The following is an 18,087-nucleotide window of genomic DNA, read 5'->3' on the forward strand; positions in this document are numbered from 1 at the left end:
AAATAAATATTGTTCATATGAATATCGTTCATATAAATATCGTTTATATGAATGTCGTTCATATGAATATCGTTCATATGAATATCGTTTATATGTATATCGTTCATAAAAATATCGTTCATTTGAATGTCGTTTATATGAATAGCGTTCATATGAATATCCTTCATATTAATATTGTTCATATGAATATCGTTTATATATATATGAATATCGTGCATATGAATATCGTTCATATGAATGTCGTTCATATGAATATCGTTCATATGAATATCGTTCATATGAATATATTCTGATTTATTTAGTTTCAGGCACACGATAAAACGATTATCAAAAATAAAAAGACGTACCTTCGTTAACGAAAGAACGAAAAAAGAAAAAACTACTATAGTTCGTTTTTTTAATATATATATAATAACCAATTAAAAGGGTTAAAGAAAGTTCACTCTAAATCTGTTGGTATGAAGGGGCTCAATAATACTCAAAACTTATTAAAGTTTTCTGACTTTCCCCAGAAATTCACACACCTCTCTTCAGACCTAAAACTGGGTTGAATCTTCAGGCATACTGCGAGTTCCTGTATACCAAATTAAATATTTCTTCCGAACCAGTGGAAGGAAGCAGATAGAACAAGTGGTATAGACAAAATTTCGCACAATCAAAAAGAAAATTTTAGCCTATTATTAATTCTTGAATAATATGCTTTAAAATTTAAAATTATTACTTAACAGTCTCTGGCATTTTGAGAATACATAGACTGAAACTAAATTAGTTACTTTCCTACAGTTCGCTAAAATAATTTATTTTTTGGTAAATGTTTTATTTATTTATTTCATGGTTTTTTTATTAAATTCTTGGAGGAGGTGGTGGTCTCCCTTGAGGGCGAGGAGGTTTGACCCTGTAGTTTGGAAAGGGAAGTTTCAAGTTGTCAGTTTGTATTTCTTCAAATTTAGTTTTTATTTTACTCAGATGTTCGGGGTCAACCTTAACAAAAGGCAAACATTATTTTAAAGTGGTTTTTGAATACAAAGGAAATGAGTCTTTGTCATATAGCTCCAAGTTTCTTGCAAACTTGATTGTATATACTTTTTATATGTCAAACTTAGATTATTTGATCTAACAAAAAAGTTTAAAATATATAAGGTCTATTACATTGGGTTGCAAAGATATAGGGATTATATAATCAGAGTTTGAGGCAAAATTAGTTAATCTTTAGTTAGTTTTTTCACTACATAATTTTTTTTTTTGCAAAAATTATTAAGTAAATGAAAAACTATTAATTTATAAAATTATGTCCATACCCAAAGTTCCTAACCCCCAAAAAAATTTTTCTGATAACCAAGGTACTCATGTGTTTTTTCTTCTAGCAATTGGACTTATGTCTTAATTTTCTTGCTTGTCTATAACGTAGAAATCCGTGAATCGTTTTCAAAAAAACTAGCTTGTTCTTGATATTACTATTAATGATGGCATTTTTATAAAGAGTCTTTCCTGTCTTTATGTTAAAGGTGTATCTCAAATCTTTAAAAAAAAAATAAAAGAATAATGCATTTCTAAAATATATAACCTTTATGACACGGTTTATCAATATTAATATTCTTGATTTTCCCAAGGAAATGGTTTCACGTTAGAAAAGCATTAGATCAGAAAACACTACCGGGACCAAATTCAATGAATTTGAACTGTCTCCCACCGCCGGTTCAAATTTGAACTACCGATTTAAATCCTTAATTAATTAACTTTGAAACGGTGCAAAGTGATTCAAATTTAAACTGGCAGGAGGTAGTTTAGCGGTGTAGCTCAAATTCATTAAATTTAGTTTAGCTTGAATGGAATGTTTTTGTAAAATGACCTGAATTGGCTTGCATGGAGTGCTTGATCTTGAATTCCTACTTGAAGCACTTCCATTTTCAAATAATGACTTAAACTCTGCTGCTGAGCTTGTTCTTGTTTCATGGCTTATGCGTCTCTGTTTTTCCTTAGAGTTGGAGGTTTCAATTGTTGGTCTTTTTATAAAAGTTTCTCTCATCAAAGAAATGCTTCTTGTCTGCCGGGGGATTTTAGGGATGCCAAATGCATCAAGATCTTTTTCTGAGGTACAATTAGCATTTGCTCGTTTAGATTTAGAAATTAAACAGTTATCACTTAAGGATTTTCTTCTACTTAGCTTGCCATACTCATGTTTACTTTCATTTCTTTTTGGGCTATGAATTTTTCCATTTATGATTATTGGAGGTTTGTCCAAAGATCTAAGTTTAGATCTACTTTGGCGTTCATTTTCATCTTGGGAAACAGGACTCATACTCCACCTCTCAGAGTAGTGCATGGGTTCAGAGTTGTTCTGGAAGCTAGTAGTTATCTCCTCATTAGCTTCAGTTTCAGAGTCATCTCCTCCTATCTGGAATTTACATTGCATTTTTTTATGGTTTAAAGCCTTTTCATGATCACCACTCTTTGAAGTTATAGGTTTTTTTTCTTGCACTGCTCGGTTAGGACGGGGACTTGTTGGTAGATAAAAGTTGATTGAGGACACCTTACATGTTTCTTTTTGTTGACCATTGGAATACAAATGCTTTGCATCAGTTGGTTGAATTTCGGAGTTATTTATATTGAGAGTGTTCACCGAAATGCCATTTTCTACATGTTTTTTCAAAATCGACATTGTTTCAACCCTTTTAAGGTGTTTAACTTCATTCTGTTTTTTGTCAATTGACTTTTGTACAGCTTTCTTTATATCCATACATGTTGTTGGTTTGTAAAAGTTAGCACAGGCACCAGCGGTAGAAACTACATCTGAGATTTCTGTTGATATTTGGAAAGATGTTTGTGCTTCTTGTACTGTAGTTGTCTCTTCTTTAGTGGACACAGGCTCTTTTTTATCTTCTTCTATAAAAGAATAAATGCTGTCTCCCTTTTTGTGAGACTTTCTTAAAAAAGATAACAAGTTGTCTTCATCCTCGCTTGCTCGTTTTTTTCTCATTTCCTCCTTCATTGCATTTGCTTTTTCATTTGCTTTGGCGAGAATTTTATCCAACCTACTTTTTCCATCCTTTGGACCTTTTTCCAATGATGATTGAAATTCCTTTTCTTCCTTTGAAAAATTTTCCTCCTTTTCTTTAGCTTTCTGCATAAGAAGCCTTGTTCTCTCTCGAAGCTTTTGAAGCTCTAGCTCTTTTGCTGTCAGCTCACTGTCTTTTTTCAGGCTTTTTTCTTTTAAAATTTCTAGCTTTTCTTCTCGGATGATTATTCTTTTTTGAACTTGATCATCTTTTTCCATAAATGCCTTTCTTTCCTCTGAAATAGTTTCCAGTGTTTTTATATTCCCTTTTTGCTTTTTATTCACATGTAATTGAGAATTAGGGGTAGGTGGGGCATTATTTTCTTTCATATCTTCCTTCTTGGTGGTTTCAGCTTTAATTTCAGTTTTCTCTTTGCTTTTACCTCTTTGTGGTATTTCCTAAATGTTTAACATTTGTTAACAATAATGGTAATAGCCTATTAAAAATTAAAGGAATTGATAAAGGAATTTAGTCTTTGCCACAAACCCAGATTTTCTAATTCTTATCTCTTCAATATATTTGGTCTAAGACATTGGGTTGCAAAGATCAGAGAAAATCAGAGATGGTTACAATAACTCAGTGAACGTTCTTTTCTTAAAAGTTTGTAATAAGTATCAAACAAAAAACTAACCTTTTCATTTGATTGAAAGGCTGCCATACGCTCTGCCATGTCTGTCTTGGCTGGAAAACGCTTCATAGACTCTACCAAATCTCTTTTGGCCTTTTTTACATCTTGTAGAGCTTGATAGGATACAGTTTTTAACTTGGAGTCATCAAATCTTTCCAGTACGCTTCTTTTCTTTTCTCCACTTTTTTCAGGGGAGGAAAACATTCGTAATGTTGGTGATCTTGATCTGGCTGAAAGGAGGGGACTTGAACTTTTTTCTTTTTGTTCTTGAAAAGCTTTAATTAGTTTGGAAGTACCCATTTTCTCTGTCTCTTCAGGTGTATCCATAGAATTTGATTTAAGCTCACTTTTGTGGTGTCCATTTTTTAGATTTGTGATTTCAGAGTTGGGGTTAGACTTGTGTAATGGTTGACATATTTCATCTGTCTCTGCCATCTGTTTGGATGTTTCCTTGGTAACTTTAATAGCAGCCTCTGCCTCAATTTTAGCAAGTTCGGTCATAGTAAATCCAATATATCGACTAATTATTAACTTTTCTACTAGCTCACATGCTTCAACAAAATGTAAATGGGGTTTCCTGACATGAGTGATCAGGGATTGACACAACGTATCCAACGCCTCTTGAGCAACTTCAAATGAATCTGAATTAAGACCAAAATCCGCCATCCATCTAGCACCATTAATTTCATCACAAATTTGTTTTTTATCCCCATGTCTGACAACAAAACAGCGTTCCTGCTCAAAGTTTGGAATACGAGGAAGTATATCTGGAATATCATCAATAAGTTTCCATTTTTCAATACATGCTCGACATTCACACTGAAACTCAAAGTTTTTCAAAAGTCTGTATTCTCGTTTTTCAATATTAAGATAGAGGTATGTTGGAACATAAGAAATAGAAATTTCCTCTCCTTCCTTTATATGCGTAGAGGCTAATAATAGTACATGTTTATCCAGATGGAAAATAAACGAATTGGGATCACAGTTATGATTGACCAGAGCTATGTTTGTATTTAATGATATTCCCATTCTTTCCCATGAGAATTTTCCAGGTTCAGTGATAAGTTTATTTATGGGTTGGGAATTGTGAAGTTGTACAAACACTAGATGGTGAATGATTCTTAACATAAGATATTCATGTTTATGAAGGGTTCGGTCGCCTTTTTTTCTCTGAGGAACGTGATTCTTGAAATACTTTCCATGCTGTAAGCATCTCAGAATGTAAACTGAGATTACAGCACACTTCATGGATTTGTCCTCAGGTATGTTGTTCATGTGTGTGACAAGATTCATCATGTCCAAGTGCTTTAGACACTCCATATTCCGTCCATCGAACGGATGAATTGGTTCCTCTACATTTAAAAACTGTTCAAAGGACTCTCCATTATCGATGAAAAACTGAAGGCTTTCTTGTGTCAATGTTCGGAGTACTAAAAAGAACGGAGCCATTTCTAAAGATTCCAAGGGTATGATTTCATAAATCCGCATTTCACATTCATACTTGTGATAGCTCTCAGACGCTAATTGTCTGCATTTAATTGAACAGAACACAACTGAACAACATGTCTGGAAAAAAATTGAAATATTAGATAGATGAGTTGAAATGGCATAGCAAAAAAAAATAAGATATATTTAATACAAATAATGTTTCTCTATAAGGTATAAATGCTGTGTTAAAAATATTTCTCCGTTTTGTCTTATCTAACAGTAACTGCATAGAAACAAAAATGTATTTTTACTGTTTCTCTCTATGCTACTTAGGATATAAGGAACATCTTGATCTAATGGAATACAAATTTGAAAAATCATTAAAAAGTATTCTGTGGACTATTTTTTCTCTAGAAACAATTGTTTTACAAGAAATCGTCAATAATATTTAATAGGGAAAATATAATTATTCTAAAAAATCCTCATTTGTTTAATTCTTGCTATTGACTCCCTTAATATACTTTTATAATCATGTAAACTTAAAAAAAATCCTTACCTCGCAAGGAAGAGGACATTTAGTAAACTTGAAACAATGTTGGCAATGAGAAATGGTGTTGTTCATCTTCTCAGGATAGAGTAGGGTTGATAAACCTTCCTCTATCCCTATTAGAGCTCCAGCCAAAATATCCTTTGTTGCAACTAAATATCTCCCCTGAAACAAACATAAAATACTTAATGTAAAGTTATTTTCCATCTGTACAGTGGTATGTCAGATTCCCAATGGTACCACTGTAAATCTTGGTCTAATCATCAATTGTGGAGAACTCCTATTACTCAGGTATAAAATTGAGTGGACGGAAACCTTATATCTTGGTACACTCACATAAAGTTTCCCTTTAAACTTTGTTTGGACTACAAATATTTTTCAGTACCTCTTGTTTCACTGAAAAATATTTGTATTCTAAACAAAGTTTAAAGGGAAACATAGTGAAGTCGACATGGCAATGTACAAATGTGTAGCTCCCAGTCCCGGAAATGTGTGTAAGCTCTTTTAATATATTAGTAAATTTGTTAGATCATTATTCTTAAAACTTCAGAGCCAGCTTATTTAGAGGAATGTAAGCGTATAGGCAATGTTTTAAAAAAGCATTTTTAATAGATTAAATAAGAAAGTGCTGATTGACTATTGTAAATTACTTCTCTTATAAAAACATATAAATACAGCTAAATAATGTAAGCTTATCTTAAGCTAAAAACGGCGGAACCAAGAATTTATAATTCATTAAATACCTTTTCCGGGTCAAATGCAATTGATACACTTTCTGAAAATGCAGAGAATCTGGAATTTTTCTAAAAACAAATGAAAAATTCGAAAGATAATTTAAAAATCTGTTGATATTTCCTTTTGCTCTAATAAAGTTATTTTTCCACTCTCTTTGGTTACATACTTAAACAGGCTTTTCCCCTTTTGGGTCGATGTGCAAAAGTTTGAAGCTAGGTTGTATATTTTTTGAATTTCATCGTATTAAAGACTAAATTAAACCAATTTTTTTTCCCGCTTGAAAAAAGAAGTAGTTCAACCACTTCTTTCTATGCATTAAATCTGGTTCCAATTAATCTTTTTTACTAATAACTTTCCATCCCTGTGCTATGCTAGGAATCTGAAACTCTTTTGTTTCTATGTTTTTTGTAAAATCTGATGATTCTTCGGAGTCTTTTATATATCCTAGGATCTCTGCCATTTTCAGAGCTTTTTCTTGCTTTGCTTCAGGGGTATTTCTCTTGCGAAGGAGGGATATCGCTTCTAGAACATTCCTAGAACAAAATTAAAATTAGAATTAGAATTAGAAAATTAGAATTAGAAAATTAGAATTAGAAAATTAGAATTAGAGTAATAATGGGACTGTAAATATAATTGATAGTCTTATTTTGCTAGCTATAAAGTGAAGAGCCATCAAGATTCTCGAGTTACTCTGCCATGGAGTCACTTTACTCACAAAATGTTCAATCTAACTGTATAAAAAAACTTGTATTATTTCTGAATTTAATCAAGAAAATTCTAATTATCTAACTATATTTGTTAAATTAAATAAACCATTAATAAGAAAATAACAAAGTGTCATACATTCTGTAAATTTTTCTAAATTTTGATAAAAATATCAATATTTGAGATGACCCCGACCTGTCAGTATGATATGAGATAAATTATGACTCAGCATAATCCCTGAAATAGATTCCTTACACAACATAATTTAGTAAATTAGCAAACGTTTGATGCACTACAAAGAGCCATCAAGATTCTCGAGTTACTCTGCCATGGAGTCACTTTACTCACAAAATGTTCGATCTAACTGTATAAAAAAGAAAATTCTAATTATCTAACTATATTTGTTAAATTAAATAAACCATTAATAAGAAAATAACAAAGTGTCATAACAAAATCCCTGTTTTTTGCGAAACGTTAAAATAAGTCATACATACCGAATACTCATATCAGCCAAATGGCTAAATTCTGTAAATTTTTCTAAATTTTGATAAAAATATTAATATTTGAGATGACCCCGTCCTGTCAGTATGATATGAGATAAAATTATGACTCAGCATAGTCCCTGAAATAGATTCCTTAGACAACATAATTTAGTAAATTAGCAAACGTTTGATGCACTACTTTAAAACCTCACAGCCATCCGGAGCGCTTCACGCCCATCTTTTTAACAAAAACGGATTTTTCTCTCATTTTTTCTTCTTTTCCCCCAATTTTTTCTCATTTTTTCTCATTTTTTCTCATTATTTCTCATTTTTTCTATGGGAAATTTTAAAAAAATGCCCAAGGAATCAACCCATCATATGTCAAGCCTTATAGTAGTTCACATTTAAAAAGTTGGTGAAGCCTTAGTCCCTAGTGTAGCCTGCGGAGGGCCTAACTTAACACTTAGTGATGTGTTTATGTAATGAGGATGTTTTCCAAATAACTAAAAAGACACGTATAGACAATATCAAAAACGTGGTAGAGACACGAAAGAATAATAATACTATGATAAAGTGTTATTATATATCAAACAAATATATTTTTGAAATATGTTAAAAAAAAATTCTTTGTTTGTGAAATTTATGACTACTAGACTTCCAAGGAGCTTTGTACCTCTTTTCTATTAGAAATTTTAGGTTTTTACTGAACACTTTGGAAGTCCAAGTTCAAGAAATGTGTTACCCCACTTTATTCATTACCTTATTCTAAACACTATTGGATTCTGATCTCGTTTCAGAACTGATCTGTTATACTTCATTTCATATTTCTTTCCAACAATTAACTCAGAGGGAATATCTAAAATATATAATATCGAAAAATAAAATGAAAAAGATATTTTCACACTAAATTTTATCATCACCTTATGTTAAAAATATAACACGTTACTTACAATACTTATGTTAAATATAGTTTGAAAACTCCCACGTTGTTATAAGGACTTTTTGTTTAAAGGAGCTGTAACGATAATTTCAAGAGACCTCGACGTACATAGAGAGGGTTCCAATTCACAGTACAAACAACTATTTGAAAAAGTTATTGTAGTTTTCTATACCCTAATACATGTTGAATTCTGACAAGAATTTATTATTCATCCTAGAACAGGGGTAAAAAACGTTATATCAAAACCAAATCGTCATATCTTTTCCATCCATTGACTTTGCCACTCTTCTTTTAAAGGGGGAAAATATTTGACAAACATTAAAAAATTATTTTTAAGTGCAAAAACAGAATAAACTTTTTAAAAAAATAATATAAAAATAGGAATTACAGAAACTGTATATAAAGTAAAAAAGAATTATTATTTTCAGCTTTGGTTTTTAAAAAAGTGACTTCCGGCTTTCTTCTAAAGAATGAAATAGTCAAAAATTACACCCTTTTCAAGCTAGAAATATGATATAATTTTGAATTGGACTTGACCTTCTTCAAATGAAGGGTCACATGTAATTACAATAACACTCCTTTAAAGAAATTACCTTGTTCGTAATGATCTAATAGAAAGTCCATCAGTTCATTTTCCAGACATCCATACTCAAGAGCTAGGGATAAATCTCTAAAATAACAAATTTTTAATTTAAAACAAGCAAAAACATAAGATATCTACATATATAATTTAGTTTGTCATATTAAGTGTTTGGGTGGATGTTTTTTGTTTGTTTGTATCCCACAAACGTCAAAACATAAAAACCGACCAGGGACAATTTTTTTGTGACAGGGACCCCAGGGAAGGTTTATGAACTTTCAAAATAAAAACATTTTGCTTGAAAACAAAAATGTAGACTGATTCATCAAATGTTAAAAATCCTCCAATTTCAACTAAATAAATCCGTGATTTTTTTATTATTTGAGAAAAAAATGCAACAGTTAAAAGCCTCGTATATCTGCATGGATTTGGATTGTCTAACTAGTGTTTAATTTCATTTTGATTTCTTTATTTGTATCCAATAAACGTTAAAACGACCGAATAAATCAGGCATAAAATTTAGCAAACAGGAAATGAATCTTTACAACAAACACTAGCGTTCTAATCTAATATAATCTAATAATTTATTATTCCTCTTTTTGCATATTTGTACTGTTTAAAAATTACGTTTGATAACAATTACCGATAAAATGCTATATCGATTGGACTTATATCGATTGAATTAGTCAGCTGTTCAAAAGACGGCCTTTATAGCATTTAAACAAATATATATTTAATCATGTTATGTTGAAATTATTTGAAAACCTATTTTAGGACTATTGTAGTTCTGAAGTTAGTCTTAATAAACATTAATCCAAAACTTACGTTCGTTTAATCGATGATTAGTTCAATTGATATGACACCATCAACACCAAAAATCAAAATCGGTTTTTCAAAAGTTAAAGAGTACATCTTAACATGACACGCTTATTTGTTAAATTTTTAACTTCTTTCTTGAATATCGAATGCGTTTTAAAATAATCTTGGGTTTAGTAAAACCAGGAGTTTAAGCATTAATCTTGATATCCACCATTCTAAATAATCTGGGTTTGAATTATAAAATTTGTATACCATGTTGAAAAGATTAGAAAATTGTAGTTTGTGGTATGGACTCAATTCCAAGCTAAATGTTATAGAGAACATTTTAAAAACAACGATTTTAAAAGTTAAAACGAATATCACCTTAAAGCTAAGTTATGATCCAAGGTCTGTAGTAGAAATGCTCCTCGTCTTGCTAGAGAAATTGCCAATCCTTTGCCTAAATTAAGACATTAAGATGCATTTAAAGAGTGTTCTTGATACAAAGAAAAGAGCTCTTGTCACAAACCAGAACTTTCTAACCTATACATCGATTAATAACAATACAGATAGAACACTAGATACTGTCTTTTCAAGTTTTAGGGGATTTTTCGTTCACAATAACCCTGAGACAGAAACCCTCTCTCTGTCTTGTAATTCAACGCGGCATACGAGTAACTCCTTTGGGCTTCTGCCTCAGGGTTTTTGCAAACGAAAAACCTCTAAATCTTGAAAAGACGACATCTTGTTATTAAGCATATGTCACTATATCTAAACATTATGAATTGATATTGCAAACTAAATAGAAAATTCATAGTTTAAAATATTGAAACGTATTGCAAAGATATAGGGATTCAAAAATTAATAGTTTTTGGCTGACCATACATTTCCTTCGCAATTTTTATCTAAAATTTGGGGGGAAATGTCTGATAATAGGAACAAACAAAACCGTATTAGAAAAGTCGTTTAAATTATATTATCGAAATCATGATATATCCCCATTTCTATAGAGGTTGCTGAACGATAAACATGTTAATGTGATAACATTGTCTATCAACTAGGATTTTTTCAATTACTCCTTCATAACTAAAACCTTAAAAAATACGTCTTTACAGGTATATTTGGCAAAATATGATAAAAAGATTTTTTTAAATTGAAAGAAAAAATGTTATACCTGAGCTGTACAATGCTGCACGATTATACTTCTCTAAAAATAAAAACAAGTTAAAAAAGATTTAGACCAATTTTAAAATTTAAAAACACGATTGACAAAAACCTTAAAAGTCAAATATCATTTTTTTGTTTATTTTATTTCCTAGTGCACTCTCATACTCGCCATTCACCAGAAGATCCATTCCAGCATTCAATAACTCCCTAAATATTCACATTATTTTTAGAAACGGCGAGCATAGACTTTACTATTTAGTATAGTCTTAAAAAGCAATATCAGAACATTCCACACTTTCCCCAAGAAAGAAACTGATCACTTTTAACATTAATACAATTTTTTAATCCTTATATCTTTGCAACCTAATGTTGCAGACAGATATATTTCAAACTTTGACTGTTTGATCTTCCAGAATTAAAAGTAGTAAATATCGGAGACCACGACTCACACCGGACTAACCAGAGTGAGCAGCAATCGGTTTCTTCAATTTGAAATCAAACGTGTTTTGGTCTTTAATTCAACAATCTTTTACCTTACGGATTTGTTTATATTATACTTTTTCATTCAAAATGTATATGCCGACAAAAAAAGTATTTAAGGAAAAAGGCTAACAAATTGTGTTTAATGGGTCAAATTGTGATCGAAAGTCACAGCTTTCTGGAATATTGACAGACCCGTTAACTCCACGTGGACTAAGGTAATTTGTAATTTTCATTCATTTGACAACCAAATTTTCCCGCCTTAGAACTCATTTTAAAATATTTTACTAAAGAATTTTTCTTTACTTTTACCTTCTTATTCTGGAGTCTTTATTGAGAAGCTGATTCGGCCACAGTCGATCAATAGTAGTTGCATCTTCTGGGATTGTTTTGTAAACAAGATCAACCCTCTCCATTTCTGCAGTACACACACACTCACTCAAATTGCGCATTATTTAAATAACTAATGACTCGCAATTGTTAAAACTTATCTTTCCTCTCAACAGTTTTAGCTTGCTCTGAATGTCGCCATCTTAGATCGATCTCCGTTTTTTTTTCTTCAAATTGGTGAATTTTTATAAATAATCAATGTCGACGTAAACATTTTTTCAAATTTGATGGTTTATAAACCTTCCTCGGCGTCGTGTAAAAATTTGGGCCTGATCGGTTCAGCCGTATTTGTATATTATAAACAGACATACATTGACAAACAAGAAAAGTATATATATTAAAATTTGCAAATCAATACAGTTTCGTGTTCTACTTCTGTAATCAAAGAGAATAGAATTTGTCTATAATATTTTTGTTAAACTATCCGCGAGCACAAATTTGCTGTCAAGTTTTTAAACACCCCCCTCCCCCCCCCCACCCCATCACCCTCCAAAAAAATGTTTTCTTGTCACCCTCGGAACTTAGTCTCGATCTATTTATATACTTCAAATTTGCAATAAAGTGAAAACACTAATTTTTCCACGAAGTTTTGCACAGCTAAGGTTTTTTTAAATTCTTGTTTAAATTCCTACAAAAAAATAAAACAATTCGACACATTCCAATTCAGTGTTCTTAATCTTGTAATTCAAAAATAAATATAAAACTTTCATAAAGAAGGCATAAATATCTTCAATGCAATTCACATTGAAGGTAAAGAATAGGCATTCTATGTATTGTTTTAAAACTTAAAGGGACTGTACACGAAATTTGTAGGTGAGCCTCCATTTATAAAGTGGCATGTCCGAGTCACAACAGTATCCAACATTTTTGATCCAGAATGAATGAGATTTTCAAGTTTTCATTTCAAAAATTGATACTTTTTCATTTGTAGGCTTCGTAACGAACTTGCCTTACGGAATAGAACATGGCCTTCATTCAAAATAAAGGGTCTCTTGAAATCCCAACATCAGTCCCTTCAAAGTCAGATCACATCGTAGAATGCTGGGCATACCCCCCTGGGTTTGGGGGGGGGGGGCACTGTGAAATATGATGAGAAAAAGTGTGTTCCTGAAGTGCAAGCATCAAACTCAGCCAGCTTATACTTCATGAAATCCCCTGCTTCAATCAGCTGATTTTCTGAAGAGGGGATATGCATGACAAACTACCAAAAAATATTAAAGAAAGTATTTTTTATTTTAAATCTAGGTTAGGCCGGGCCGTCGGCGTCGCACGGTGCAAGAAGGTCAATCGCTCAGGCTAAGACAGTCTAGTGGGGCTGAGCGCTGCACCTAAGGGTTGGATTTGTCAGGAGATTTTGTTTCAGAGTTTGTCATGACACCTATAGGAGAGGGACCAGCTTTCTTCTTAGGTTTCTTCTTCGTAGTTTTCTTCTATATAGTAAAATCAAAATGAGTTTAAAAGTCATGATTTCCGTAAAAATAGGTGTTGGGGCAATTTCAATTGTACCATCCGGGAAAAATTATTCCGACCTAATCAAGCACAATTTAATATATCTGCTGAATTGCCGGAAGAAAATGAGATACAAGGCTAGTTTTTGGATGCTTGAAGAAGCTTCATAATTTGTTTTCGTTCATAAATAAGTTAGCTGGGTGCAGTACAATAAAAAAAATGAGTATTTTTTTGGAAAACAGATTCTTACTTATTTTACATTATGTTAGGCTTCTTACATACATTGATTATACATAGTTACAAGATTTGATTTAATTATCAAATGTTTTTTGTTCAAAACCTGCCAAAAACAGTATATTATTTTTGTCATTTTAAACTTTAGCTTTACTACAGAGCTTTTAATAAGAACAAATTTATAATAACTGAATGCCACAAAATTAATTTGATTTTAAACTAAAATTATACAGGAGTTACGAGTAATTCCACATGAAATAAACTTTTTATTTGCAACAGAAGTTTGGGTAAAAAATAGTTTCTTTATTAGACTCAAGGTAACCCATCAAAATTCTATCTACACAAAATTTTAAGTTATTAGCCATCAGGAGAAAAAATATTGAAACCACCTTTGTTTAGCCAAAAAGCTATTATGTTTTAATATTTAAACTATTTCTAATTTTAATTAAAGTTTTCAATCTGTCTGCATATTTAATAATCTATGAATCGTTGTATTTATGGGCCTGGAGACTTCATTTCAAGGGACACTCCATTTATAGAAAACATGTCAGATTCACACTTGAAATATTTCCAGGTTAACAACGGTACCTTAAAACCTTTGACTGCAAAGTATGAATTATATATTAATATTTTGATCTCGAAACTGATTATTTTTAATTGTGATTTCTCAACAAAAGTGACTTGCGCATTTCTACTGCAGAAAAACATGTATAAAATATCAGACCTAGTAAAAACGACTATATCTCTCACATTATAAATAAGATTTTGTGAATCGGCCAGTGCCATCACTGCGTGAAAGGTCACGTGAAATTACGGATTTTTGCTTCCGAAACAAATTGGGAAATTGTCATAATTAAAATGTCTTAAGCTAGAAGAGCGACAATGTTTTCCACATTATTAATCAGATTAAAGTGTTTGGGTGTTGTTATGAATCAGATTAAAGTGTTTGGGTGCTGTTATTAATCAGATATAAGTGTTTGGGTGCTGTTATTAATCAGATTAAAGTGTTTGGGTGCTGTTATGAATCAGATTAAAGTGTTTGGGTGCTGTTATGAATCAGATTAAAGTGTTTGGGTGCTGTTATGAATCGAAAACAAAGGTTCGCTTCAAATTGAATATGTAATCCTTTCAAACTTTTTGATTTAAATTTTTTTCCTTTTTGCTAGACTAGAGGTCTTGACGTTTTAGTGTGGAATTTGATCTATATGAAGTTGATATGAAAAGTGCAAGCTCAGCATATAGCTTACAGATTCTGTATAAACAAAAATTAGTTTATATATGCTCTTGAAATTTTGAAAATAATGTTAAAAGAAAAACCGGGTTAGTTAGAGGGTCTTTAACAAAATTTAATTCTTTTGGTGGGAAAAAGTTATTAATTTTGGACATTAAAAGCTGAATCATCTTCTTTAGAAAATAGTATTAAAATTCTATATTTCATGCCTTCAGGGGACGCAGTGTCTTTCTAGTATCAATATAAGCTTTATCTAGTTGTTTTTGAAGTAAACAATTCTTTTCAGTAAAGTGATTATAAGAATAAAATTTTTTTGCGGATTTGATGTATTTACTATTAAATTTTCGGAACTTTTTTACATGGGCTTTTTTAATCCTATATGGATAAACCGGGTATTAACCTTCATTTTGTAAGATTTAATAATATATAACATTTTCGAACAACATCAAAGATACAAATAAGAAATATCCAATATCATCCCCCCTTCGACAAGACAACTTTTTAATGAAGTCTTTAGTCTTTATATATTTTAAAAGAAAGCAGCTAGTGTGTAAACATAATATATTCTACAAGCTGACCTACCTGGCCAGGATTTATTACTTTTTGACATGTATACGTACATACAGAGTGGGGCCGGAGAAAATTTAATCCCTTAGGGTTAACAAATACAAAGACACACTACATGGGCTATATATATGGGATACAAATTGTGTAGCCCGTATATCTAAAGACCACTTGATGAATAACTTTACAAAATTCAAACTAAAAATAATAGTAGATCAACTAATACAAGTTTGAAATATCAAAACTCTTGGACGTCATGCTGCAAAGTTATAAGAATCTTTAGTTCTTTTAAAGCGTAAGCCTGGTGGGAAATATATATCAACTTTTGTATCATTAATTCAAAGTGAGAATTAATTAATTATTCATCTTTCAATCAAAAATGAACAATTTTAAAGAAACTGAAAACAATGGTTAAAAGAAAAGCAAGTTGTATAAACACACATTTTTAAACCGATACATAGGTTTCGACCATGGGATGTGTTCGTTTCACTTTGACTTAAAAAGATTTAAAGAACAGAAAAAAACGAATTTTCAGAAGTTTTTTTTTCACTACAATTCATAACATAAATTCTGGGGAAAATAAATTTGATTTTAAAGTTAAAAAAATTTTTCACCCTAGCTAATTCATGATTTTTTAATGAAATTCTTCTCTGAAAGTTGAAAAAATTTTATGGGGCTGACACAATACGAAAAAAGTTGCAAGGTTTTAGGAAAAAGTATACTCAAAAAAAATTATTTTTACTTTCTGGGAAAATTTTTGTGCTGAAACTTTATGAAAGATTTCAGATGCCCGAAGTTGACCCATTGTATTGATAACTTTATTGATTCAAATGTGCATCTATAAGAATATCTTATACCGGGTTGCAGAAGCCTCAACTTTAGCCTTAAATTCGTTTCATTGAACCAGAAAATACAAATCTATATTTCGGTTAATATTTTTCAAAAATTTAACGGTTATCATGAAGATGCAAACAGCATGTGATGGATCCCACATGCATGCTGCATGAAGAACACAATGCATGCTGATTAGTACTTTATTATTTGTACCATAAGAGTTATTTCTAAAATTTATTTTGTAAGCATCTAAGCAGCAATTAATTGTTTCCGTTTTTTGACACTTTGAGCCATAGTAGTTCGTCTGGAGGAATAATATTAACCGTTCGGACGATACGGATATGCTTGATTTATCGAGGTATTTCTAACACAAAGTTATGACCTCTGGGTGCAGTATGTATTGTAGACATGTGTGCAAACATTAATGCATTCATTGCATCCGTATCTGTTTTCAAACTTGGCAATGCTTAATTCTATTTTAGGACAATGTAAGATTGTATTACATCCGCCCAACGTTGCATCCGTCCTGCGATATTTCGGACCTACCCGCACGTGGTTTTTCAGCAGCTTCTAGCTACTGTTGGTCTGATGACCTGTATGTCGGATACACACTCAATTGAAAAAAGTTAGTGTATCCGACCTACTGTATGTCGGTTGCCCACTTAACCGTAGGTTGGATGCACACACACAAAAAGTGTGCATTCGACCTACAAAAGTATGTGCATCCTACCTACAAAAGTATGTGCATCCTACCTACAAAAGTATGTGCATCCTACCTACAATTTTACAAATTTGTATGCAACGGGAACGACTAGAGATCCTTATTAGCATTGTCAACCACATACTGACAAGGACTTCAGTTACTGCGTAGGTCGGATTATCAAAATAGAATGAACATCCGACCTACAGCAGTCGTAGGTCCGATATTGAGGTAGGTGCGAAGTGTCGTAAGTCCGAAGTTTGTAGGACGGAAGTACTGTGGGACCGAAGAAACATACCCAATTTTACTCCAAATTATGAGAATAAGAAGCATAGAGAATAGAATATATATTAGAGGGGAATTTACTAGAAAAAAGTGAAAAACGGCCATTTTGTTGTACTGTTTACATACTGCAGGTGTACTTCACATATGTATGCAATATAACCTTTTGGGCCCAAGAATATCATTTTATAGAAAATCGAAAATTAATATTAAAAGAAAACCAAATAATGAAATAGGCTAGTTTCATAATTGACCAATGATCATTTCACATAGACTCTATGCCTTTCACTTTAAAACGATGATTTTCTGTTATAACTATAAATCAAATGATGTTTTTTATTCACCTAATTCGAAATTGAAATGAATAGTCTAGGGAACATACTGTGTTAATGTACTCTACTGCATATAATTTTCACCATTTACATGATTTGTACACTTTGAACTCCCTTTCAGGCTGAAAGGGACTGAAAAAATTCATACCGAGAGATTCTTTAAATTCCCCTCTAATATATATTCTTTTCTCTATGATAAGAAGTTTCTGAAAGTGATACAAACAATGTCTACAACAAAACTTAATGTTTAGCTTTAAAAAGTGGGAGCTCGACTTTTAATGTAAAATCTACGATAATTTAAGTATAATACAGTTCTATTCTAAATAAAATAGAAAATTTTGATTGATTGAAGACCACAAAGTTGTCTTTGAAACAATAATCACAAAATAGCCCTAGCTCTGCCATTTTCAAGATGTGGTCTGCTACAGTGAAACCCTTAATAACGAATACATCGGAAGAATTTATCAAATGTCGTCTTGACAATTTTTCAATGAGTTTTATACTATATTTCGCAAATTTCAGTAT

The 18,087-nt window shown here is 31.5% G+C and overlaps 1 protein-coding gene across 1 annotated transcript; it reads right to left on the reverse strand.

Annotated features, from left to right (window-relative positions):
- Positions 1 to 810: 810 nt before the first annotated feature.
- Positions 811 to 13,362, reverse strand: LOC111713108 (uncharacterized). The gene is made up of 14 exons (XM_023487903.1): positions 13,315 to 13,362; positions 13,044 to 13,112; positions 11,859 to 11,964; positions 11,215 to 11,273; positions 11,074 to 11,106; positions 10,284 to 10,359; positions 9,115 to 9,191; positions 8,341 to 8,437; positions 6,756 to 6,927; positions 6,403 to 6,462; positions 5,669 to 5,824; positions 3,688 to 5,250; positions 1,850 to 3,454; positions 811 to 981 (listed from the first exon to the last, which is right to left on the reverse strand). The coding sequence occupies exons 2-14, from the start codon at positions 13,081 to 13,083 to the stop codon at positions 844 to 846; spliced, it is 4,182 nt and encodes a 1,393-aa protein (XP_023343671.1). The 5' UTR covers positions 13,084 to 13,112; positions 13,315 to 13,362; the 3' UTR covers positions 811 to 843.
- Between the last annotated feature and the right edge of the window lie 4,725 nt (positions 13,363 to 18,087).

The sequence above is a fragment of the Eurytemora carolleeae genome, unplaced genomic scaffold, assembly GCF_000591075.1.
Source record: "Eurytemora carolleeae unplaced genomic scaffold, Eaff_2.0 scaffold1371, whole genome shotgun sequence".
In the NCBI taxonomy this organism is placed as follows: domain Eukaryota; kingdom Metazoa; phylum Arthropoda; class Copepoda; order Calanoida; family Temoridae; genus Eurytemora; species Eurytemora carolleeae.

What these genes read in the sequence shown, in the direction of transcription:
- LOC111713108 (XM_023487903.1), bottom strand. Translation starts at nt 13,083, where the DNA reads ATGAAGTATAAGCTGGCTGAGTTTGATGCTTGCACTTCAG. An exon ending in CCTTTCAATCAAATGAAAAG is followed by an intron (nt 3,455 to 3,687) that starts GTTAGTTTTTTG and finishes TTAAACATTTAG; the next exon opens with GAAATACCACAAAGAGGTAA. An exon ending in CTCCATGCAAGCCAATTCAG is followed by an intron (nt 982 to 1,849) that starts GTCATTTTACAA and finishes CCTTTTGTTAAG; the next exon opens with GTTGACCCCGAACATCTGAG.